We start from the raw sequence: 26,447 nt of genomic DNA on the forward strand, positions 1-26,447 counted from the left end.
AAGACCTGAGAGAATTCCTACTTTAATCCATGTTGCTAATAATATGACGCCCTGGCAAAACCAGGTAGTCACAGATGACTGTACCCCCCACCAAGGGTACAGGAATCGCCTCCTCCTTGGGAATTTACACCACACACCCCACACACGGGAACACTAACCACAAATCCTATTCGCCCCCCCATGACACACAGGACACACCAGTGGGCGGGACCAGGCAGATGGTAACGCCCACCTAGGGGTCTTGCGGTGACACGGGGCGGGAACCAGGGAGTTCAGAGTTGGCAGTTGAGCAGAGAGACAGAGTTTGAGTGGAGTGGAGTTGGAGCTGAGGAGAGTCGGAGTGCAGAGTGGTCAGGGTTGGAGCCCTGGGACCAAGGGAGGACCAACTAGGTGGCAGACGGCTCTGTAAGGCCACAGGTGATGGTGACTCAGTCGCGGGAGACCCGAAGTGGACCGGGGCAGGGTCATGGCCCGCCGGTACCAACGGAGTGAATTTGGTCCAGAGGCCGTGCACGGGCGGAGTACCTGGACCCAAGGACAAGGCAAGCTTCAAGCCCCTTGTTAATTAACCAGTGGGACAAGGTACCAGGCCTTATTCCCGATCAGAGAAGCCCAGATAGAGCAGACCGGCAGCCCAAGGCGGGGGACAGGGTGTCCGCCAAGAACCCATTGAACTCCCACGGGTCAGCGTCTGCATCCAAAATAGCAGGGGAGTGGATTTTTCCCATTCCACGTGGGGTTAATCCATACACCACAAAAATACGAGTGCAGAAGGAAGGGCCCCTACACTGCCAACCCGTGTGCGTGACCAGCACACCCCTCCAGAGGCAACCAGCATCCGGCCTTGGTTTACAATACGGACTTGGTGTGATTTCTTCCTAATTGTGAGTACACTGGTGTCATCCGGTCCAACCTGCCGACAGCGCCCCAGCCCTGATCATCACCCACACCTGGGCCCCAGGACAACACCTCTCCCCTACCCGTGGAGGGGATACCACCTTGCCACCCCAACGTCATCGGCCCCGAGAGGCAGCGGCAGTGCCACCATCCCATCACTGCAACCCACGGGTGGCGTCACAGACAATCTACCCTGTAAATACCCCTCTCTTTCACTGTGTGCGTGGATGGGCGGTTGCGCGAGCCCCCGGTCCACTCGAGCCCCAGACACGATCCCGGATCCGAGAGTCACTCGAGCAGCCCCGGTTGCCGCAGCGGAGGCGGCACCCATCCGCGACAACACAAAATCTGGCGTCACGAACAGGATTCTTACCCCATCAGTAGATGCCGTGCGCCTTGCCTTGAAATCCGTGAAGCGCTCCAAAATCTTGAACTGCCGCCATCTTTGGCGCCAAATCTACAACAACGTCACAGTCTTCCCCGAAGAAGGCGCAAAACCGAAGCCCCGCCCCCTAAGAACGTGGGCGGAACTCAGTGACTCCCAAAGCAGGAAGTCACAAAGGACAGTGGGTCTCGCGAGACTGCTGTGGAAAACCAAAGGGGAGCGGCATGTAAACCAAGAAGATAAAAGGCAGTGACACCAGGACTTTGTCAAATCCCGTTCCTGGACAAGCAAGCGGCAGGATGTCTCAGGAGTCCGACAACCAGCAAGTGGAAAGGCCCGTTCCCGGGACCGCTGACTGGATTGAAGCGCAGACGGAGAAGATGTGCCGTAGAATACAGGCCCAGGCACATTTCATCATGACGCGGTGGACCACCGAGATGAAGGGCCTGGCTGCAGCTGTCCGGGCGCACGAGATGGAGATGGCCTCGGAGGAGAGGGTAAGCAGTGACCCACGCCCCTATGTTCCCCAAGAACCGGCCGTCCCAACTGAGGGGTCCGGCCTGCCCCCATCCGCCACGTCGCCTCCCTCACCAACTGTGTCTGCAGCTAGCACCCCAATCGGCCCGCTACCCCTAATAATGGCAGCGGAACCCGTCTTGTCTAAAGAAGAGGACCCAGCAATGGGGACCTCGGGCCTGACCTGCACCACCGACCTGGCACCCGTCTCGGCCTCAAGACAGGCTGCAACCCTGACGACATCCCATCCGGCCCCGAGCCAGGCCGCAAGCCTGATGACGACATCCCCGGCCCCGGCAATCCGCCAGGCCGCAACAGAGATGATGTCATCCCCAGCCCCGGAAGTCCGCCCGGCCGCAACAGAGATGACGACGGCCCCAGCAGTCCGCCCGGCTGCACCGAAGGCAGAACCCGACCGGAAGTCTGTCTGGTTCGCGGTGCCGGCCGCTCCCAAATACCATGTCCCGGCTGTTGGGCAGCTGACAGGCACCTGCAGAGAGGATGGGTGGGCCGCTGAGCGATGGGGCCCACGGCGGAGAGAGAGTCCGGTCATTGCCGGGGGCATCCGTGTGGGCCTGGCTCCCGAGCAGGAGGCGGAGCACAGAACCCATGCCCCGTACTGGGAGCGGCAGCAATGGCAGTTGCGAAGAGAGATCGCTGCCCGAGAGAGGCAAAAGGCGGACGTGCTTGCTCGCACTTATAGAGAAAAGGACAACCTGCGCCAAGCCACTTTCCGGGTCTGGGGCCTAACCTACAGAGAGCAGGTTCGCCATTTTGACACCCAGAAAGGGTGGGGGTTCATCTACGATCCGGGACTGGATGCTGAAATAGTCATGTCCCGGAGGGATGTAGCCCCGCATTTACCCATTGGCCATCCAGACCGCAATCTGGAGCCCGGCGATATGGTCAGCTACACACGACACTAAGGAGAGCGGGGTTGGTTCCCCCTTGATGTAAAGAAGTGGGTGGTAGTAAACAAAGCCCCCTGACTTGCCTCCCACCGTTTCTTATATCAAGATAAAAAGTGAGGTAGAGGTTCCCGGCTGCCTTTATTTACAGTTGTGTTGAAAAATATGTTTACCCCCGTTAACTGTTAACTATGGACCATGGTCTCAGGACTGGCGACACCGCCCCAAAAACTTTCTTGGGTCATGTAAACAACCCCACATCTACCTTCTTGTTACTCACCGCTAGAAGGCGGCACCCCCTGGAGAGGAAGATTGGAGGAAGGGCCTGCGGTGGAGTCGGCCGAGGCCCAGTCGCCACGGAAACCAGTGACAATGGGTGCAGAACTTTGACCCGGACACCACCAAAGACACCCACCAAAACCCAGGATGGTGTGACACCTGACTAGCGGTGGCACCAAGGGAGGGTACAGGTGTTTTGGGTGGGAAAAAAGGGGTAGATGGCAACAATTATGTAACGTTTAAGATTTGTGCCTCCCATAAAGAGAAGAAATGTTTTTACATGTTTTAAATATTGTTTTTTTACCCTTTTTTCCATTTCCTGAAAAAATAAATACCAGTGCCGGACAGCCCACGGACGGGCTGTGTTTTACCAAGGGGGAGTGTGACGCCCTGGCAAAACCAGGTAGTCACAGATGACTGTACCCCCCACCAAGGGTACAGGAATCACCTCCTCCTTGGGAATTTACACCACACACCCCACACATGGAAACACCAGCCACAAATCCTAGTGGCCCCCCCATGACACACAGGACACACCAGTGGACGGGACCAGGCGGATGGGAACGCCCACTTAGGGGTCTTGAGGTGACACTGGGTGGGAACCAGGGAGTTCAGAGTTGGCAGTTGAGCAGAGAGACAGAGTTTTGAGTGGAGTTGGAGCTGAGGAGAGTCGGAGTGCAGAGTGGTCAGGGTTGGAGCCCTGGGACCACGGGAGGACCGACTAGGTGGCAGACGGCTCTGTAGGGCCACAGGAGACAGCGACTCAGTCGCGGGAGACCCGAAGTGGACCGGGGCAGGGTTGTGGCCTGGCGGTACCGACAGAGCGAATTCGGTCCAGAGGCCGTGCACGGGCGGGGTACCTGGACCCTAGGACAAGGCAAGCTTCAAGCCTCTTGTTAATTAACCAGCGGGACAAGGTACCAGGCCTTGTTCCTGAAGAGAGAAGCCCAGATAGAGCAGACCGGCAACCCAAGGTGGGGGACAGGGTGTCCGCCAATAACCCATTGAATTCCCACGGGTCAGCGTCTGCGTTCAACGGCTCCCTCTGCGTCCAAAACAGCAGGGGAGCGGATTTCTCCCATTCCACGTAGGGTTAATCTATACACCACAAAAACACGAGTCCAGGAGGAAGGGCCCCTACACTGCCAACCCGTGTGCGGGACCAGCACACACCTCCAGAGGCAACCGGCATCCGGCCTTCGTTTACAATACGGACTTGGTGTGATTTCTTCCTAATTGTGAGTACACCGGTGTCATCCAGTCCAACCTGCCGACAGCGCCGCAGCCCTGATCATCACCCACACCTGGGCCCCAGGTTAACACCTCTCCCCTACCCATGGAGGGGATACCACCGTGCTGCCCCAACGTCATCGGTCCCGGATGCCGGCCCCGAGAGGAAGCGGCGGTGCCACCATCCCATTACCGCAACACACGGGTGGCATCACAGATAATCTCCCCTGTAATTACCCCCCTCTTTCACTGTGTGCGTGGACGGGTGGTTGCGCGAGCTCCGGGTCCGGTCACCACTCGAGCCCCAAAAATGATCCCGGACCCAAGCGTCACTCGAGCAGCCCCGGTTGCCGCAGCGGAGGCGGCACCCATCCGTGACAATAACTGCACCTATTCCATGCAGATTTTACTGCACCTTCTACCCCATACAATGCAAAGGGTTTAATCCACCGTGCAAATCGTCAAGGAATTGCCGCAAAGTGTAATTTCCACATTGAACTGTAATGATTTGAAACACTACAATCTAGAACTGCTTATAAATGCTGATTCCATGTGCAGTTCCACCTGAAACCAGCCTACACTAGGTGCAAATCACAGCGGGTTACTATTTACTGGATGTACTAATTGTGTAAATTATTACCATGTCCATATCTATTATTTAAGGCCAAACCTTCAGTCGACACACTACCCCTGAGGAAACAGACTATACATGTGGGGTTTCTAAGGTCTCCAACCTAAGACCTCATTCAGACGTCCATTCTCACATATGTATTCTCTCCATGTTTTTCACAGATAGAATATGTATCCATTATACTGTATGGGGCTGTTTTCTTGAGGACCGCGTGTCCGCACTGTAAAATAATTATGAATATACATAGATTTTTGAGACGCATCACAGGTCAAAAACACCCATACAAATCCATTTATTGCTGTTGTACTTCTCTGTATACTGACCTAGTATTTCACTATTGTACTGGTGGCTATGCTGCAATATTGGGTAAGTAGGGTGTTGTGGGTCCATTCTATTATGGTGGCCCTCTTTGTGCTGTACATATGTTTTAATTATATTTTGCGATTTTCAGATATTGATTAATACATTTTGGAAAGATATTCTGGAGAATGCATTTGTTAGTGATCGCCCTATATTTCCTGTTTGGTATACAGTATGTGGTTCTGTTTTGAGGAGTGGAATCCCTTTAGCCCTTACATTCATGACTGCGCCCCACGATCCAAACCTTTTTAGCACTGCAATTTCTGTGTTAAAGGGAACCTGTCACCATATCTGGTGACTATAAGCTGCGGCCACCACCAGTAGGCTCTTATATACAGAATTCTAACATACTGTATATAAGAGCCCAGGCCACTGTGTAGAGCGTAAAAATGACTTTATAATACTCACCTAAATGGTCGGTACAGTGCAGATTATTATTATTATTATTATTTATTTATTTATTTTTTTATAGCGACATTTATTCCATGGCGCTTTACAGTGAAAGAGGGTATACATACAACAATCATTAACAGTACATAACAGACTGGTATAGGATGAGAGAGGACCCTGCCCGCAAGGGCTCACAGTCTATAGGGAATGGGTGATGGTACTATAGGTAAGGACAGAGCTGGTTGCGCAGTGGTGTACTGGACTGAGGGTTATTGTAGGTTGTAGGCTTGTTGGATGAGATGGGTCTTGAGGTTCCTCTTGAAGCTTTCCACGGTAGGGGAGAGTCTGATATGCTGTGGTAGAGCGTTCCAGGGTATGGGGGAGGCACGGGAGAAATCTTGTACGCGATTGTGGGAAGAGGAGATAAGAGAGGAGTAGAGAAGGAGATTTTGTGAGGATCTGAGGTTGCATGCGGGTAGGTACCGGGAGACTAGGTCACAGATGTAAGGAGGAGACAGGTTGTGGATGGCTTTGTATGTCATGGTTAATGTTTTGAACTGGAGTCGTTGGGCGATGGGAAGCCAGTGAAGGGATTGGCAGAGTGGCGAGGCTGGGGAATAGCGAGGGGAGAGGTGGATTAAGCGGGCCGCAGAGTTTAGGATAGATTGGAGGGGTGCAAGAGTGTTGGAAGGAAGGCCAGAGAGCAGGAGGTTGCAGTAGTCGAGGCGGGAGATGATGGGGGCATGCACTAATGTTTTTGCTGAATCTTGGTTAAGGAAAGCACGGATCCAGGAGATATTTTTGAGTTGTAGTCTGGATGAGGTGAAGAGGGCTTAGATGTGTGGCTTGAAGGATAGAGCAGATGGGTCAAATGGGTGTCTCCATTCTCTGGCTGCAATGCCTCCTCTTTCGACCATCTTTTTTCTGAAGCCTGGGTGCATTACACGTCCCACATCATGCACACAGGTGGGCATTGAGATCTCGCTCATGCGCACTACAATACTTTGATCTGCCCTGCTCAGGGCAGATCAAAGAGCGCCAATTTTGGGGTAAAATCTGTATTCAGTGAGGACTTTCCCATTACTGAGTTAGGAGATGGCAGTTGTTACTGATGAAATTCTGTGATGATGGAAGGAAGAAGAAGCTAAAGTAGGGGGAGGCACGAGAAGCAGAGGGAGGCGCTAGAGGCGGAGAGAGGAGGTAGAAGCAGAGGGCAGAGCTATAGACAGAGTTCCACCTCCTCCTCCCTCTTCTAGCTACATAGAATCTCCTCAGTAACAGCTGCCATCTCCTATCTTAGTAATGGGAAAGTCTTCACTGAACACAGATTTTACCTCAGAACTGATTTTCATGTGTACTATTGAATTATGAAATAAAAATTAAAACAACGGTTACACTTGAACCACCCAACACAGCGCTGATGGACAGAGACCGAAAAGGGCTCCTGTGCAAGAAAAGTATATGGGCCCTTTAAAGGCCATTAGCTCATTATATTGCACATACTTTGGAGGTGCAAATGTGCCCCCTTACCTCTTGAGCCCTTTTGTGGCCGCGTAGGTTGCACCAGTAATATGTCCACCCATGCAACACAGGGGTACTGAGAGTAGTCGGGTTACCCTCAGAATTTGACCATTTGATGTGACAGGCCACCTCTGGGGTGACTGCTGGCTTGTGTTTTTAGGGTGTGAAGGGATCAATATCAATGGAGAGTCAGTGCTGGTGTTATTTGGTTATATAAAATGAGAGGAGCCTCTGTTATTTTTGTTTTCTAACTATTAATTTTGAGCAGCCTGTACTGCACTATACTGGTGCAATTTATTTCAATTTTTTTTTTTATAGAAACAATTATTTTTTGATTTCTTGAGCCCCTGATTATGTTTTCAAGCTAATACAGGATAAAGTTTTAATATGTAAGACAACCTTATTTACTTTTTGTCTAGCTCCATAACCAGTCAATACAAAAGCAACACCTGTAAACTGATCCTCTCGGGATGGGAAGGTCCTTAGATGTTGAATTACTTCCTAATCTAAAAATAATAGCTTACAACCACACCAGGCACAAAATGCTGAAGGGGGGTTGAGGGTTAGGCCCACCCCTGCATTTGTACCCGCCACACCATTGAATTCTTTCTTTGTTTGCAAATGCCTTGTTATATTTTCGCCCCACCAGGTGGCAGGGTTGCAGCATGGTTCTCCTGGCACCTGGGTGGGTAGGGCAAGAGATATAAAAGGGTAAGACAGAAAGCAGAGAGTAGGGAGAGAGGGACCTGAGACATGTTGGAGTGAGATGTCTCTGAAGACAGATCTTGACCCTCACGGTTGTGGCACGCAGAATCCTGGAAGATGATGGACCCATGTCCCCCACAGAGAGGGGTTTAACCAGTAGTCGGGGGGGTTGCAGTCTGTGCCTGCTGGCGGTGACTGAAAGAGACCCTCATTCATGGATAAGGTCAGTGTGCCCCCTGGACGTGGGGGTAAGTCTGGATAGCCGGACACAAAGGGGAGACCTCTACTCAGATGTGGACCCCGGAGTCAAGTTGAAGTGGTGTGAGGGAAAGGAAGAGCTGATATGGAATACGGTGCCCAGGTGTCAGAGGACCGACTGTTGCAGCTGTTACATTTGTGTAGAAGAGATCCCTTTAAGAATTTCGGTAATGGCTAGATGTGGACCGAGGCCTGTAACAAGATACCATGAATAAAGTTGTATGTTTGTTTAAGAAGGAAGTTTGTTTGAACTTTATTGCCTGAAGAGTTTGATTGAATGTGTGAGACTGTGGCGGAGTCTGTCCTGTGAGTAGTCTGGTGACGGGGAGGTGAGGGGTTAACTGCAGAATGTGCTGAGACCTGTGGTTCCCCAAAATACCATGACTACAACTGCTGCCTAACCCGTACCAACCACGACAATATCGCATTGGATGGTCTGTTTCTGGGGGTAACCAGCTTTTTCCCCAATTCTCCTGGTGCATTAGTCTGTGATTTAATAGTGAGGGAGGAGTCAATTGGCGACAAAAAACTCTGGCTGAGAGAAAGCTTCAATGATAATAATTTATCTGTCAGCTCCCTCCATTACTAGTGCTATCATAAAATGCTACAAAAAAACCCCAAAATACTTTATTTAAAAAAAAACCAAAAAAACAACAAAGCTGCCCTACACCATTGCCCTTTGACTATTTTATTAACCAACTAGATCCCAAGTTGGCCCATTGTATTCCATCAAATCCAATATAGTCCAAATAGTGATAAGAAAAAAAAAAATCTGATATTTAGTGTCACGTGCTGTATCTTAATGTACATAGCACTGTCCTCCTTTATCTTGCAGACTTGGTTCTGTCTTATATTGGGAATGTTGGAAGGTGGGCCCCAAAATTATGTTATCTGGTGGGCCCCGTGTTCTCCAGTCTGACACTGTCTCTAGCCCATTGATTTGTATGCAGACGTTTGCTGTTTACCTCCCTCCTCCTCCCTCTCAACTCCTGAGCAGTTATCAGTCCTGTAGAATCACAATTGTCCAACAGTGCCAATTTTCAAAGCAGGTCTCGTAATCATGACTCTACGTTTCTGAGTCATGCGAATGCTCACCTGCACTATTATCTCTATATGCAAATATAGTTATAACAGTGCAGACTGAAGTCAACCACTGACAGTCTATTAATGTATTGTAGCAGTAGTGCTTATTGAATGAAGCTATTCACCAGAACTGTCAGTCAAGGAGGAGCACCCACCCCCTTGGCAACCGGTAAGTAAGGAGACTGCAGTGCTATGGGCTGCTCTAGAGATGGCTCTTTGCAGAGTGGTATGTTTTTGTAAGCACAATGTGTACTCGCTCTTCGGGTAAACATTGTAGGTTTCTTGCTTGGGTTATTTTTGCCGTTTTATGGTGGGGGTAAGATTTCAATGTTAGCATTTTAAAGATTAAAGGTCAATTTCTTCTACATAAAAACTGTTGATCTGAATGTCTTTACAATTAATGTTACAAGGGCATTGAGCTTGACTTTTGTCTGTCTTTTAGTGCTCTGACCATTTCCACATTGTATATTCTCTATGTCCAAGAGGAAGCCATTGAACGAGAACCACCACCACCATCACAGTAAGTATTTTGCTTGTTGTAGACCACACCATTCACATATTATACCTATTGTATAGATAAGATGTATGGATCATTAGTGCAGTCTATAGAGAATATGGTAGATAATATTCTAGAAATGAATATAAACAACAGAATTTAATCATTATATACCACCCTATAAATCAAACAGTAAATGTAATCCATGGAATGAATTAGCTTTAGCCACAAACAATCTAATGAACATCAGTAAGCTTTTTGTAAAGGTAGCAATGGACGCCCTACCCACTGGGCCTGTTTAACTGCACGTTTCACAGTGTCTATACCTGTTCATAACTGCAGAAAACTATGCTTTTATATTGAAATCTAGAAAAACACATTTTTTAAACAATTAAGAAATTCCTAATGGTTTATTATTTTTCCCTTGCTCCTTATTTTAAAACTGTAATATTTATGTTTCTTCACAGAAATAGCTTTACAGACATCGCAAGCTCATTATTGCCTCCAATTCACACTACTATGGGTATGTTCTAGTGAATAGAGAAATGTTCAGTTTGCATTATAATTTCTAGTTCTTCCTTTTGATGAAAATTAATTACAATTGGGATATGTTCACAGTGAACACATTTTTTGTGGAATTTCTGCAGTGTAAATTTCACTTAACGCTGCCCTATTGCACAAATGATATCATTATACATTCAAACTACCGGATTGAAATCCACTGTTAATATTCTCAGCGTTAATTGACACGCCAATCAATTTACATTGCTCTTTTTTTTCACAGCGAGTGGACTAGATTTAATAAAATCTCATCTACTATGCATATGCTGCAAAGGCTGCAAATTTCAGTTGCAAAGGCAAATCTGCAGTAATTTTATCCCACGTGAACAAACCCTTAGAACACATTTATATTCTGGCAGCATGAAAGACAATGGTGTAACCTTGGTAGTCTTTGTATTTCACTGCTCTAATAATTCTGCAGATTGGTATTAACAATACATTGTTTAACTGAATAAAAGATAATTGTGTATAATAACCAAACATAAATGCCCTCATTCAACAGCAATAACTGCGTCTATGTCTACAACCCAAAATCCATCAGCGGGACGACAGGAAATTAACTTCTGTGATATCTTGCCCTGTGATCAAGAGTATTGCTGTTCAATCCAAGAAAGCAAACAAAGAAATATTGCGTATGAGAATAAGCAGCATTCTGAAAAAAGTAAGTATGTGTCGTTATAAGGATTCATTCCAGAAATCCCAGTTGAGGCTATGTTCACACACCGTGTTTTTACCTGCGGTTTTTTTTTTGTGTTTTTGCTGCAGAAATTTCTTAGGAAAATAGTTGTACCTTTCTGCAGACCTTCCCCAGCAAAACCTATGGCAAAAAAAATTAGCTGTGCGCACACTGCGTTTTTTTCTTAAGAAAATTATTTCAGTAGATTTTCTTAAGAAAAAGAATGAGCATGTCACTTCTTTTCTGCAGCTAACTGCGTTATTCACTTCCATTGACTGTAATGTAATCATGAAATAGCGCAGGGAATAACGCAGGTAGCAAGTGATGTGCGTTTCATTGCGTTTTCCTGCGTTATTACGCGTTTTTTGGGACATAGTGTACATCATTGCCCTGCATTTTGCAAGGAAGTGATGTGACTAGGAGAGGAAGAGAAAGTTCCTCCATTTTCAGTGGTGTAGGAAGTATACATATATAATGCACAGACACATAGAAACCTAATGTACATATTAAAAATAAAAAATTTAAAAAAAAAAGCATGTGCTCCACCATATTTTTACCGTCCAGCCAGGTAAACACACAGTGGCGGCCCGGTATTCTCAGGCTGGGGAGGGCGAGGGCCATGGTTAATGCCCCCCCCTTCACGCAGCCAAGAATATCAGCCCGCAACTGCCCTGAGAATGTCGCATCCATTATGCGACAGTCCCGGCGTATCCCCGACTCTTCCTGTTGCCGTGATGCGGTGGCAATCAGGGTATTAATGAGTTAATGGCAACCAATAGCTGCCGCTAAGTCCAAGATTAGTAATGGCAGTGTCTATGACACGCCATTACTAATCTGTAAGTGACAGTAAAAACACACACACACACACACCCCGAAAAATTCCTTTATTTGGATTAAAAGACAAAAAGCCCCCTCTTTCTCCACTTTATTAAACCCCAGAACACAGCTCCGACGTAATCCACACTGATGTCCCGTGGCGCTTCCAGCACTGCTCCAGCCGTGTCTGACAGTTCTCCACGCAGCCTCGTTCAGTGAGCGAGTGCTGAATGCGGCTCTCTGAGCGAGGCTGCGGGTAACTCCAGGTCATATCTCACGGTCGGTGATGTGAACACATTACCGGCCGCGAGAACTGCAGTGTGTCCACAAACATCATAAATAAAGCTGGAATATCTATCCCTCTATTATGTATCTATGTATCTATCTATCCCTCTATCTACCTATGTATCTATCTATTTATCTATTATCTATGTATCTATCGATGTATCTATTATCTATGTATCTATTATCTATGTATCTCTCTATTATCTCTCTATTATCTATTATCTCTCTCTCTATCTCTCTCTCTATTATATTATCTATCTATTATCTTTCTATCTCTCTATCTATATAACTGTTAAAGTAGCTGTTAAAAGCATTAAAAAACGCAGGGACCTACCTGCAAAAAATGCACTAAAAACGCACCAAAAATGCACCTGCGTAATTGGTGCGTTTTTTAACGCAGGTGCGCTAATCCTTCACTCTCAATAAATTTCTTAAGAAAAATCATTTTTTCTAATGTGCACAGAGCCTTAAACACTAGTTAAATAGCTTGACACTTTAGCTGAATGTTCCTAATTAAAAGAACAACAGGGATCCCTTAAGCAAACACCTAACTGCCATATTTAGACATGACCCTGGTATTGAAGATTCAGGTGATACTTGAACCCACTACCCATATAATACCACTCCACCTGACATTAATAAGACTGACACTTCAGGGTGGATAATTTTGCCACAGTGAAAGAAGCTCAAATTACGGATTTGGCTGCTTGAAGGCCAAGCTCCATAGGTGTGGAGGACACTACAGGCCATTGGTCTCTGTGTCCGGAGCCACACGCCGAAAATGTTCCCACTGAAAATGAGAGAGTGAATCATTGATTGAATTTCAAACACCTGGCAAATGAGAAGCTGTAACAGAAGCATTAATGGACAAATATTCCAAAAACTAACCGACATAATACCCGAATCACGGGCGGAGAGGATACTGAAATACTATTAATAGCCAACACCCCCCCCCTCCATGTTGTCACAATTAAAAAGGATCTTTTTGCTCATAAACTTTCCTTTTCACAAAGTTTATACCACAGGTATAGGAAAAATCTCCAGCAACGCAAAATTCTTAACCAGCCCTGATTTGGACCCATTCCTCTAACACACCATTGTCCCATTGTCCTTTAAAGTAAGCTCCAAAACTTGTGCTTCTAGCTGCATCATCCATAAATAAAGAACGTCCGTTATACCGTTCTAAAAACGTCTCCAAACCACTACGTCTGTTTTATGTTCCTCTGACAAACGTACATAGTGATGAGGGGCATCTACTCCACCCATGGCGTTGGCTAATTTACCAGAAAACACCCTACCTATGGACATGATGTGACATCCAAAGTTAAGCTTAGCCAGCAGGGACTAAACTTTTCTCAAATTGAGCTTCTTCACTCCGCAAGCTCTAGCCACCTCAGCCCTTAGCAACAACACCTTCCCCTGGGTAAGGCAGAATTACCAACTCTCCGAGTTAATAATGATGCCCAGGAAACAAATACAGGTAGTGGGGCCAACTTTCTTTTTGGGCACTATGGGGACTACAAAACGCTTCGACACTCATTCCATGGACCGAAGAATGGTTTCACAACAGGGGGAACCAGTGTGTCCAATGCACAAAAAATCATCCAAATAATGCATTAGCGATTTCAATCAAGAAATGTTGCAAACCACACACTCCAAAAAAGAGATAAATATCTCGAAAAATGCACAAGATATTTAACACCCCATTGGCAAGCACCAATCAATGAATTGTGACCCCTCCCAAAAACAACCTAATAACGTAACACTGTCTGGGTGAACAGGCAACAATCTGAAAGCCAATTCGATATCAGTATTCGCTGTTAATGTGCCGCTACCACATTTCCTTACCTGCCTTATTGCATCATAAAATGATGCATAAACCACAGAACATAGTTCAGGGTCCATCCCATCATTTATTAACACTTCCTTCTCCAGTTTTTCTGACACCACTGCTGAATACTGATATGAAGATTTGTGGTTTTTAGAAGCACACAGGATCCGAAATGAAGGAGAGGGAATTCTAAAACCATCTCTAAAACCCCCTGCCAACAACTCCACTTTTCTTTTTATCAGGGAACCTATTTACCAAAGGGAGCATTGTGGTTAACTTCACCAGTGTCTGTCCCTTGGGTATTATTGGATGATGTTTTGGCCTTATCTTTCTTAAAGCAATGGGAGGCACCATGCAATGATCCACTGCAGTGGGAGCAGAGGTTTTTAAATTTACAATTAATCCCGAATTTGCATTGGTTTTAGTTGAATTGCCGATACAGACCAGGTTTTTGGGTACCGGTTGACCTGACTGGTCAGTGGATCGTGCCCCACACTAAAAGGGATGCCCATACTGGGGCCATCACCTGCAGCCATAATCCAATATCCTTCTGATCCCATCTTATTATATGACAAATAACATTTTGCTGGTAAAATTGTTCGACATACCTTAACCATATCTGCCCTCCATAAGTTCTACAAATAGGTCTTCATACAACCATATTTAACCTGGTAGGGAGGCAGGGTGCCACTTATTGTCACCCTACTGCCAACACAAACTCCATGAAACAGATCAAGAACAGGAGGACAAAAAAGTTCTATGTGTTTAAATAATTTTCTGTTCTTTATTAATATTTTAACAAAAAAGTGCTATCAGTTTTTTTAATATATTTTTTATATGCAAAGGTGATGATACATAAAAACAAATAGTAAAAACATATATCTAATGGGACACCAGTAGCAAAGGTGAAAAAAGGGTATACAGTAAAGGCCGCTTTACACGCTGCGATATCGGTACCGATATCGCTAGCGTGTGTACCCGCCCCCATCTGTTGTGCGACACGGGCAAATCGCTGCCCGTGCCGCACAACATCGCCCAGACCCGTCACACTACTTACCTGCCCGGCGACGTCGCTGTGACCGGCGAAACGCCTCCTTTCTAAGGGGGAGGTTCGTTCAGCATCACAGCGAAGTCACAGCGAAGTCACTGAACCGCCGCCCAATAGAAGCGGAGAGGCGGAGATGAGCGGGACGTAACATCCCGCCCACCTCCTTCGTTCCGCATTGTGGCCGGGAGGCAGGTAAGGAGAGCTTCCTCGTTCCTGCGGTGTCACACGGAGCGATGTGTGCTGCCGCAGGAACGAGGAACAACCTCGTTACTGCTGCAGTAACGATTTGTGAGAATGGACCCCCATGTCACCGATGAGCGATTTTGCACGTTTTTGCAACAATGCAAAATCGCTCATAGGTGTCACACGCAACGGCATCGCTAATGCGGCCAGATGTGCGTCACCAATTCCGTGACCCCAACGAGTTCGCATTAGCGATGTCGTAGCGTGTAAAGCCCCCTTTAGAGCATGATATGATCAGTATGCTAAAAAAAGATTATTGCACCCCTGATTGATAGCAGCCATTAATATAGGGAAAAAAGACATAAATTATATAGCAGCATGGAATATCCCCTATTTAAAGTGCCAGAGTGCAAAGAGAAGTAAGCATATATATACAAGTATAGTTCATACCAAAAAAGTGCTTTGTGCTTGGAATTCAGGCCTGCAATGATGTCCCAGGGAGATGGGTTGCCATACATCTACCAGCGTACGTTTCACCAGGGGAGTAAAGGGTACTTTACACGCTGCGACATCGCTAGCGATGTATCGTCGGGGTCACGGTGTTTGTGACGCACATCCGGCGTCATTAGCGACATCGCAGCGTGTGACACGTATGAGCGACCTTCAGCGATCGCAAAAGTGGTAAAAATCGTTGGTTTTGGAGAGGTCGTTCAAACACAAAATATCGGTGATTTCACAGCAGGGGCCAGGTCGCTGCTTAGTGTCACACATAGCGAGATTGCTGATGAGGTCACTGGTACATCACAAAACCTGTGACTCAGCAGCGATCTCGCTATGTGAGAAGTACCCCTTAAGGTCCTGTCACACACAACCAGATTGCTAACGAGATTGTTGCTGCGTCACCCTTTCTGTGATGCAGTAACGATCTTACCAGCGATCTCGTTATGTGTGACACCTACCAGCGATTAGGCCCCTGCTGTGAGATCGCTAGTCGTTGTCGAAGGGTCTGGACCATTTTCTTCAAAGGCGATGTCCTGCTGGGCAGGACACATCAGTGTGTTTGACACCTAGCAATGACCTCATATATAGGTCGCTCATCGTTACTGCATCGTTGGTAAGGTCTGACTGTGTGACATCTCACCAGCGACCTCACAGCGACTTACCAGCGATCCTTATCAGGTCACATTGTTTTCGGGATCGCTGATAAGTCGTTAAATGTGACGGGGGCTTTAAGGTGGCTTTACACAGTGCAACATCGCAAACGACATCGCTGTAACGTCACCGTTTTGTGACGTAATAGTGACCTCCCCAGCGACATTGCAGTGTGTGAAACACATCAGCGACCTGGCCTCTGCTGTGAAGTTGCTGATCGCTACAAATCGTTCAGGACCATTCTTTGGTCCTTTGTTTCCTGCTGTGCAGCAAAGTCTCAGTGTGTAAAGGGGACTTAAAACACTGGAAACGAGTGATGTGTCACAATATCTGTCAATCACTATTCTCTGTCAGTCGGTCTCTCCCTCTCGGTCTCTATTCTCTCTCTATCGGTCCGTCACTATCTCTGTCCCTCTCTCACAGTCTGTCAGTCATTTTCCCCTCCTCTCTCATACTCACCGTTCCCCGATCTCCGGCGCGGCACTGCACGGCATTCACACTGCTGCGGCGGCTTTTACTATTTTGAAAAAGCCGGCCGCTCATTAAACAATTTCGTATTCCCTACTTTCCCCGCCCACAGGCACCTATGATTGGTTGCAGTGAGACACGCCCCCACGCTGAGTGACACGTGTCTCACTGCACCCACCCACCCGGAGATCGGGGATCGGTGAGTATGAGAGAGGAGGGGAAAATGACCGACAGACTGTGAGAGAGGGACAGAGATAGTGACGGACCGACAGAGAGAGAATAGAGACCGAGAGGGAAAGACCGACTGACAGAGAATAGTGATTGACAGATATTGTGACACATCACTCGTTTCCAGTGTTTGACTAGCTAGGTCGTTCTGCAGGTCCGTATCGCTGTTGCGTCGTTTTCCAGGTATGCCTATTTGACAGCTCACCAGAGACTCACCAGAGACTTTGTAGCGATCCCGGCCAGGTTGGGATTGCTGGTGGGATCGCTGAAAGTCTCAGTGTGTAAAGGGGCCTTTAGACTGGTACACTATTCATATGTACACAAAGCAATCCGTAATAGATTGTTCAGTGCACCTAGGTTGCCATTGTTCTTGATACCATAGGTGCTGTTTAACCAGGGAGATGGGTTGTGGAGAATAATATATTAACCAAGTCATTGGAAAACAATGGTTCCTAGGAAAGCTGATTCCAGATAATCCTGCTCTCCAAATGCACATTAAAATCTTTAGGATTTTTTTTTTTCATTTAAATCCAAAAGAAAGACTGTTCGGCTGTGAATATTTACTTATGAAAAAGGAACCTGCCTGAACAATGGGATCAGCGTTGTAATCCTGCTATGTTGTGAAAATTAAGTCTGCTTTGGTCATCATACTTCCATAACCCAATTGTCCATAGTTAAACCAAGTCGTTTGTACCACAATAGTATTGATTTAACATGTATTTATACACTTCTCTTGCTCTGGTCATTTCTATATATTACATTTTGTCAATATTTTAGCTTAATAATTGGTGACATGAATCATTTTTTGTAGGAAATCTCAGTGAAGTTGCTACTAATAGGAGATGGCCCGATAAACCAGGACATTCCAGTGACTGTAAGTTAATTATTTTATTCAGATCCTTTATGGACCAACCGTTTTTTTAACTTCAGTAGGACTATGGATAATTACTGCAAGTGGCTACGTCAAAAAGTAAAACCAAATGGTAACAAGTGTAATTACACTCTTTAGCAGCTTAGAAATATCTCAATGTGCTCGTACATCTAAAAGCTGCCATTCAAACACTTTTTCAACCAAGTCTTCTCTCCTGACTCCCACATAGACTAAAGCATTCAACTTGGCCAAGTTCTGTAAGCTGCTGCTCTACACTTCTAACCTCAGCTTATCTAGTTTGAGACCAAAAGGATTCTTGGATAGTTGCCTGGTCCTGTCAAAAGTTTATTGCTCTTCTCTCCACTAAAGGCCGCTTTACACGCAACATCGCTAACGAGATGTCGTTGGGGTCACGAAATTCGTGACGCACATCCGGCCTCGTTAGCGACGTCGTTGCGTGTGAGCGACCGCTAACGATGCAAAATACTCACCTAAACGTTGATCGTTGACACGTCGTTCCTTTCCCAAATATCGTTGCTGCTTTTGGATGCAGGTTGTTCATCCTTCCTGCAGCAGCACACATTGCTATGTGTGACACCGCAGGAACAAGGAACAACATCGTACCTGCGGCCACCGGCAATAAAGAAGGAAGGAGGTGGGCGGGATGTTTCGTCCGCTCATCTCCGCCCCTCCACTTCTATTGGGCGGCCTCTTAGTGACGCCGCTGTGACGCCGAACGAACCTTCCCCTTAAAGGAGAGATTGTTCGTCGGTATCTGTGGTATCTGTGGTGTATCTGTGGTGTTGAAATATATGTTGTGAAATGCTTCTAGTAGCTTAGTTTTTGCCTTTTAATAATTACATTTCTATCTATTTGTTTTATGGTTTTTGTGTGCAGAATAAATTTGTGTTCTTTGACAATCTCTAGTTGGATCTTTCGGTTCTTTGCAGAGATGAAAGGCTTCTTGACTGGAATCCATGCATTTGAGCCTACTGCTCTTAGACGTCACACCACAGTTTGGTGACTCACTTTGACCCCATAGTCTTCATTCGTTTTGTGCAAAATCTGTACAGTATACCGCCCCGCGCTCAGCTGCAGCCGAGCCGCTCGGATTCGGGCTCGTTGGTGGGTGGCTCGAGCGCCTCCGGACCCGGGGTCACTTCGCTCTGAAAGGATGCTGGCGCTACGTAGGGGGGTGGTAGGTAGGTGTACGGCCGGAGCAGTGTTTGAGTTCGTAACGCCACCCACGGGATGTGGTGAAGGTGTAGACACCACCGCTGCGGTTACGGGGCACCCGGGGAAGATGGTGATGCAGAAAGATGTTAACCCCTCCGTAGGCAGGGATGATGGCCCCGGGACCCGTTGGGGAGAGCTGGGCGGTGCAGGGCGGTGCGCAGCCGGATGGCACTGTTGTACTCACTGTTATTGACACACACAAGTCTCTGGTAACTAAAGTTGATCGTGGTCGGTGCCCGCAGCCGGCTGCGTCTGGTCCCCCACCCGGTTTGGTGGTCTTTGCCTTTCTCCTGCACCGTGTAGTGTATGTGTAGACTGCCTGCGCTTCAGCCACGAGAGTCCGCTCCCCCGCTTTGTGTATGTCGGGAGAGCCCTTTTGCCCGCAGACACTGGCCCGTGGGATCTCTCTGCCTGTGCAGTGGCTTTCTATCCCCCTCGGTGGGCTGTTGTCTTCAGTCGGGACTTGGGTGGGAAAGGACCTATAGTCCAGACCGCAATCAGTTAATTAACTCAGTCCAGTGGATTCTGGACCTCGTTTCAGGGTCTGAATACCCCCCTGTGTGCTCCGGTTTCCGAGTCGGTTCCCCGGGTCGGTACCGGAGGGCCACTACCCTGTCCCGGTCCACCACGGTTCCACCGAGCCGTCTTCCCGGCTCCTGCAGAGTAGGCCACTGTATGCCTCCTAACCAAGGTACCAGGACTCCGACCCCGGCACCTGTCAGTCTGTCACAGGCCTGTACCACAGGCCTGACCTCCTCCACTGCACTCTCAAACTGATCTCTCTTGTGTTTCCTGCCTTTGGCTCTCTGAACTCCTCGGTGGGCATGGCCAACCATCTGGCTCCGCCTCTTGGTGTATCCATTAAGCTCTGAGGGAGGTGACTGGGGTTTATGGTTTGGCTGGTGTTACCTTGTGTGGGACTGGTGTTGTGCGGGGCGCTATCTGTGACTACCTGGCTAGTCAAGGGCATCACATACAGCACTTTTATGGACATCAGATGCAGACTTGTTCTTGATAATGTGATTAATTGAGGATGAAATTTTCCATGGGCATCCACTTCTAGGTTTGTCAGCTGTTCCATAATATTTTTCATTATTATACGTGACACGACTCTGAGAACAGCTGAATTCCATAGCTACCTCATTTTGTTTTTATAGAATTGATAGACAGGAGCACAGCTGAACGCTTCTCTTGTCTGAGTCTGAATACAGGGTCATTAGACAGTCTTTCTTCTCTCAGGAGACCAGTATTTAACTGAGCGGTCTCACACCTCCAATTTAATAGTCATTGGCATCTCAACCTCCAGACTTCACCTATTAAAGCAATTGAAAAGCCTCTGACGTGTCATAAGTTTTTTGGCAGTGCAGTAAACTATAAGTTCACTCATCCCATATCATAAAGTTCAGGAAACCTTAATAATAACCAGGGTATTAATGGCCATCCATCAATTCTGGCATTTGCCAGAGGAGCCGCTCGGGCCGCTCACACTGCTAAACTCCTGCGATGCGGTGAGAGGACAGAGTAGCTCAGGAGCAGGAAAAAGAGATGTGGCCTGAACTCCTCTCTTCATCTGTAGTAGCATCAGCTACACCTCTCTGGTTCCAGCAGTGGAACAAATGTCAGCAGTCATGAGGAAGAGGCTGAGTGAGTTAACAGTAGAGATGAGCGAACCGGTCCCGGTTCGGCTCGAGGTCGGTTCGCCGAACGGAGGTCCCGTTCGAGTTCGGCTCGTCGAACGTTCGACGAACCGAACTCGAGCCAATAGGAAACAATGGCAGGCAATCACAAACACAGAAAAACACCTAGAAAACACCCTCAAAGGTGTCCAAAAGGTGACAAACAGCTCACAACACATGGGAAAGTGACAAGGACATATACTCATGCGAAAACAAAAGAGCTGGACAAGGAAAAAGAGGAGGACACACAGATATATGAGTATATGCAAGGAAACATCGATTCCATTATTGTGCAACTTGAGCCCTGCTCATTTTAGGCTTCCAATCTGGATAAATTGCCTGAGCTCGCCACATACGCCTTGGGGATCTTGTCGTGTCCTGCAGCCAGCGTTCTCTCAGAACCTGTCTTCAGTGCTGCTGGGGGTCTGCTGGCAGATAAGCACACGTGTCTGTCCACTGACAATGTGGACATGGCTCTCAGAGGACTTTTCTTCCCCTGGGTCATCCAGGTGACGGGAAAGGCACGCGTATTTTTGAGAGTGCTTCATGCAAATCATCTTTTTCATCTTGAAAATTGGGTCAACTGATGCCAGTCAAGTGGGGTGTGTGTGGCCCAATTAGTGTAAACGAGGGAGACTGTGGTTGGAGTCCCCTCGCTGTGTTTCTAAAAGAACCAAGATGAACAAGTAATGGCTCTCAGAGGACTTTTCTTCCCCTGGGTCATCCAGGGGACGGGAAAGGCACGCGTATTTTTGAGAGTGCTTCATGCAAAGCATCTTTTTTATCTTGAAAATTGGGTCAACTGATGCCAGTCAAGTGGGGTGTGTGTGGCCCAATTAGTGTCAACGAGGGAGATTGTGGTTGGAGTCCCCTCGCTGTGTTTCTAAAAGAACCAAGATGAACAAGTCATGGCTCTCAGAGGACTTTTCTTCCCCTGGGTCATCCAGGGGACGGGAAAGGCACGCGTATTTTTGAGAGTGCTTCATGCAAAGCATCTTTTTCATCTTGAAAATTGGGTCAACTGATGCCAGTCAAGTGGGGTGTGTGTGGCCCAATTAGTGTCAACGAGGGAGACTGCGGTTGGAGTCCCCTCGCTGTGTTTCTAAAAGAACCAAGATGAACAAGTCATGGCTCTCAGAGGACTTTTCTTCCCCTGGGTCAGCCAGGGGACGGGAAAGGCACGCGTATTTTTGAGAGTGCTTCATGCAAAGCATCTTTTTCATCTTGAAAATTGGGTCAACTGATGCCAGTCAAGTGGGGTGTGTGTGGCCCAATTAGTGTCAACGAGGGAGACTGTGGTTGGAGTCCCCTCGCTGTGTTTCTAAAAGAACCAAGATGAACAAGTCATGGCTCTCAGAGGACTTTTCTTCCCCTGGGTCAGCCAGGGGACGGGAAAGGCACGCGTATTTTTGAGAGTGCTTCATGCAAAGCATCTTTTTCTTTTTCAAATGGGGGCTCAACCGATGCCAGTCAAGTGGGGTGTGTGTGGCCCAATTAGTGTCAACGAGGGAGACTGTGGTTGGAGTCCCCTCGCTGTGTTTCTAAAAGAACCAAGATGAACAAGTCATGGCTCTCAGAGGACTTTTCTTCCCCTGGGTCAGCCAGGGGACGGGAAAGGCACGCGTATTTTTGAGAGTGCTTCATGCAAAGCATCTTTTTCATCTTGAAAATTGGGTCAACTGATGCCAGTCAAGTGGGGTGTGTGTGGCCCAATTAGTGTCAACGAGGGAGACTGTGGTTGGAGTCCCCTCGCTGTGTTTCTAAAAGAACCAAGATGAACAAGTCATGGCTCTCAGAGGACTTTTCTTCCCCTGGGTCAGCCAGGGGACGGGAAAGGCACGCGTATTTTTGAGAGTGCTTCATGCAAAGCATCTTTTTCATCTTGAAAATTGGGTCAACTGATGCCAGTCAAGTGGGGTGTGTGTGGCCCAATTAGTGTCAACGAGGGAGACTGTGGTTGGAGTCCCCTCGCTGTGTTTCTAAAAGAACCAAGATGAACAAGTCATGGCTCTCAGAGGACTTTTCTTCCCCTGGGTCAGCCAGGGGACGGGAAAGGCACGCGTATTTTTGAGAGTGCTTCATGCAAAGCATCTTTTTCTTTTTCAAATGGGGGCTCAACCGATGCCAGTCAAGTGGGGTGTGTGTGGCCCAATTAGTGTCAACGAGGGAGACTGTGGTTGGAGTCCCCTCGCTGTGTTTCTAAAAGAACCAAGATGAACAAGTCATGGCTCTCAGAGGACTTTTCTTCCCCTGGGTCAGCCAGGGGACGGGAAAGGCACGCGTATTTTTGAGAGTGCTTCATGCAAAGCATCTTTTTCATCTTGAAAATTGGGTCAACTGATGCCAGTCAAGTGGGGTGTGTGTGGCCCAATTAGTGTCAACGAGGGAGACTGTGGTTGGAGTCCCCTCGCTGTGTTTCTAAAAGAACCAAGATGAACAAGTCATGGCTCTCAGAGGACTTTTCTTCCCCTGGGTCAGCCAGGGGACGGGAAAGGCACGCGTATTTTTGAGAGTGCTTCATGCAAAGCATCTTTTTCATCTTGAAAATTGGGTCAACTGATGCCAGTCAAGTGGGGTGTGTGTGGCCCAATTAGTGTCAAGGAGGGAGACTGTGGTTGGAGTCCCCTCGCTGTGTTTCTAAAAGAACCAAGATGAACAAGTCATGGCTCTCAGAGGACTTTTCTTCCCCTGGGTCAGCCAGGGGACGGGAAAGGCACGCGTATTTTTGAGAGTGCTTCATGCAAAGCATCTTTTTCTTTTTCAAAAGGGGGCTCAACCGATGCCAGTCAAGTGGGGTGTGTGTGGCCCAATTAGTGTCAACGAGGGAGACTGTGGTTGGAGTCCCCTCGCTGTGTTTCTAAAAGAACCAAGATGAACAAGTCATGGCTCTCAGAGGACTTTTCTTCCCCTGGGTCATCCAGGGGATGGGAAAGGCACGCGTATTTTTGAGAGTGCTTCATGCAAAGCATCTTTTTCATCTTGAAAATTGGGTCAACTGATGCCAGTCAAGTGGGGTGTGTGTGGCCCAATTAGTGTCAACGAGGGAGACTGTGGTTGGAGTCCCCTCGCTGTGTTTCTAAAAGAACCAAGATGAACAAGTCATGGCTCTCAGAGGACTTTTCTTCCCCTGGGTCAGCCAGGGGACGGGAAAGGCACGCGTATTTTTGAGAGTGCTTCATGCAAAGCATCTTTTTCATCTTGAAAATTGGGTCAACTGATGCCAGTCAAGTGGGGTGTGTGTGGCCCAATTAGTGTCAACGAGGGAGACTGTGGTTGGAGTCCCCTCGCTGTGTTTCTAAAAGAACCAAGATGAACAAGTCATGGCTCTCAGAGGACTTTTCTTCCCCTGGGTCAGCCAGGGGACGGGAAAGGCACACGTATTTTTGAGAGTGCTTCATGCAAAGCATCTTTTTCTTTTTCAAAAGGGGGCTCAACCGATGCCAGTCAAGTGGGGTGTGTGTGGCCCAATTAGTGTCAACGAGGGAGACTGTGGTTGGAGTCCCCTCGCTGTGTTTCTAAAAGAACCAAGATGAACAAGTCATGGCTCTCAGAGGACTTTTCTTCCCCTGGGTCAGCCAGGGGACGGGAAAGGCACGCGTATTTTTGAGAGTGCTTCATGCAAAGCATCTTTTTCATCTTGAAAATGGGGGTCAACTGATGCCAGTCAAGTGGGGTGTGTGTGGCCCAATTAGTGTCAACGAGGGAGACTGTGGTTGGAGTCCCCTCGCTGTGTTTCTAAAAGAACCAAGATGAACAAGTCATGGCTCTCAGAGGACTTTTCTTCCCCTGGGTCAGCCAGGGGACGGGAAAGGCACGCGTATTTTTGAGAGTGCTTCATGCAAAGCATCTTTTTCATCTTGAAAATTGGGTCAACTGATGCCAGTCAAGTGGGGTGTGTGTGGCCCAATTAGTGTCAACGAGGGAGACTGTGGTTGGAGTCCCCTCACTGTGTTTCTAAAAGAACCAAGATGAACAAGTCATGGCTCTCAGAGGACTTTTCTTCCCCTGGGTCAGCCAGGGGACGGGAAAGGCACGCGTATTTTTGAGAGTGCTTCATGCAAAGCATCTTTTTCTTTTTCAAAAGGGGGCTCAACCGATGCCAGTCAAGTGGGGTGTGTGTGGCCCAATTAGTGTCAACGAGGGAGACTGTGGTTGGAGTCCCCTCGCTGTGTTTCTAAAAGAACCAAGATGAACAAGTCATGGCTCTCAGAGGACTTTTCTTCCCCTGGGTCATCCAGGGGATGGGAAAGGCACGCGTATTTTTGAGAGTGCTTCATGCAAAGCATCTTTTTCATCTTGAAAATTGGGTCAACTGATGCCAGTCAAGTGGGGTGTGTGTGGCCCAATTAGTGTCAACGAGGGAGACTGTGGTTGGAGTCCCCTCGCTGTGTTTCTAAAAGAACCAAGATGAACAAGTCATGGCTCTCAGAGGACTTTTCTTCCCCTGGGTCATCCAGGGGACGGGAAAGGCACGCGTATTTTTGAGAGTGCTTCATGCAAAGCATCTTTTTCTTTTTCAAAAGGGGGCTCAACCGATGCCAGTCAAGTGGGGTGTGTGTGGCCCAATTAGTGTCAACGAGGGAGACTGTGGTTGGAGTCCCCTCGCTGTGTTTCTAAAAGAACCAAGATGAACAAGTCATGGCTCTCAGAGGACTTTTCTTCCCCTGGGTCAGCCAGGGGACGGGAAAGGCACGCGTATTTTTGAGAGTGCTTCATGCAAAGCATCTTTTTCTTTTTCAAAAGGGGGGTCAACCGATGCCAGTCAAGTGGGGTGTGTGTGGCCCAGTTAGTGGAAACGAGGGAGACTGTGGTTGGAGTCCCCTCGCTGTGTTTTACATGCTTTTAGAAGGGCATGACATGGCTTGGAGGTTGACTTTCAGCATCTGCAAACTGTTGCCTACCAAAATGCTGCCTTTCCAACACCTGTGGTTATAGACAATGAGGAACATACTGATGAAGATGAGACGCAGATACCCGATTGGGATGACAACTTAAATATTCGGTCAGGGCAAGAAGAGGCTCGTTCTGAGGGGGAGGGGAGTGCAAACACAACAATTGATGATGAAGTTCTAGATCCCACCTACTGTCAACCCACAGTCAGACACTCGAGGAGGTCAACAGAGGCGGTGGAGGAGGATGCAACCGACGACGAAGTTACCTTGCGCCTTCCTGGACAGAGTCGGAGCACTGGTAGCACGTCTACAACTGCATCCTCAGCCACCACTCTGCCTCTGAGCATTATTCGGGGTGGATCAACAGGTCGCATGGCCTCTAAGCCTTGCCTAGCCTGGTCCTTTTTTGACATAGAAAAAGATCGCCCAAATTATGTGATCTGTAAAATTTGTCATGGTTCTCTTAGTAGAGGTCAAAACCTCAGCAGTTTGACAACTTCTTCCATGAATCGTCACATGAATAAATATCATATGGCCCGGTGGGAAGCTTACCGTGCTGCAATGCGGCCTAGCGGAGCGAACCATCCACCGCCTGCCCCTTCCAGTGCATCCGCGCGCTCGTCATCTTCTAGGACTGTGGGGACAGCTGTCACACCTGTTTTTCCACCCACAACTTCCACCACTGTAACCGCAACAGTCAGTTTGCTTGGTAGGTCGTCAGTTGGTTTGGAAGGGGAAACAAGTGAGTGTGTACAGCTCTCTCAGACATCGATAGCACCAATGTTGGATGAAGGCAACATCATGTCTCCGCCTGCACTTTCCTCACAAACCTGCATTTTTCCATGGACACCCTACTCAACACCGT

The 26,447-nt window shown here is 47.8% G+C and overlaps 1 protein-coding gene across 2 annotated transcripts in view; it reads left to right on the forward strand.

Annotated features, from left to right (window-relative positions):
- The window catches only part of MYRFL (myelin regulatory factor like), a 335,757-nt gene that overhangs the window by 212,353 nt on the left and 96,957 nt on the right, over positions 1–26,447 (forward strand). For both annotated transcript variants that reach the window (XM_075344883.1, XM_075344884.1), the window contains 4 exons: positions 9,606–9,683; positions 10,127–10,182; positions 10,723–10,881; positions 17,719–17,781. In XM_075344883.1, coding sequence (XP_075200998.1) covers positions 9,606–9,683; positions 10,127–10,182; positions 10,723–10,881; positions 17,719–17,781 — 356 coding nt within the window. The remainder of the gene's footprint in view (positions 1–9,605; positions 9,684–10,126; positions 10,183–10,722; positions 10,882–17,718; positions 17,782–26,447) is intronic.

This window comes from Anomaloglossus baeobatrachus, chromosome 4 (genome assembly GCF_048569485.1).
Source record: "Anomaloglossus baeobatrachus isolate aAnoBae1 chromosome 4, aAnoBae1.hap1, whole genome shotgun sequence".
NCBI lineage: Eukaryota > Metazoa > Chordata > Amphibia > Anura > Aromobatidae > Anomaloglossus > Anomaloglossus baeobatrachus.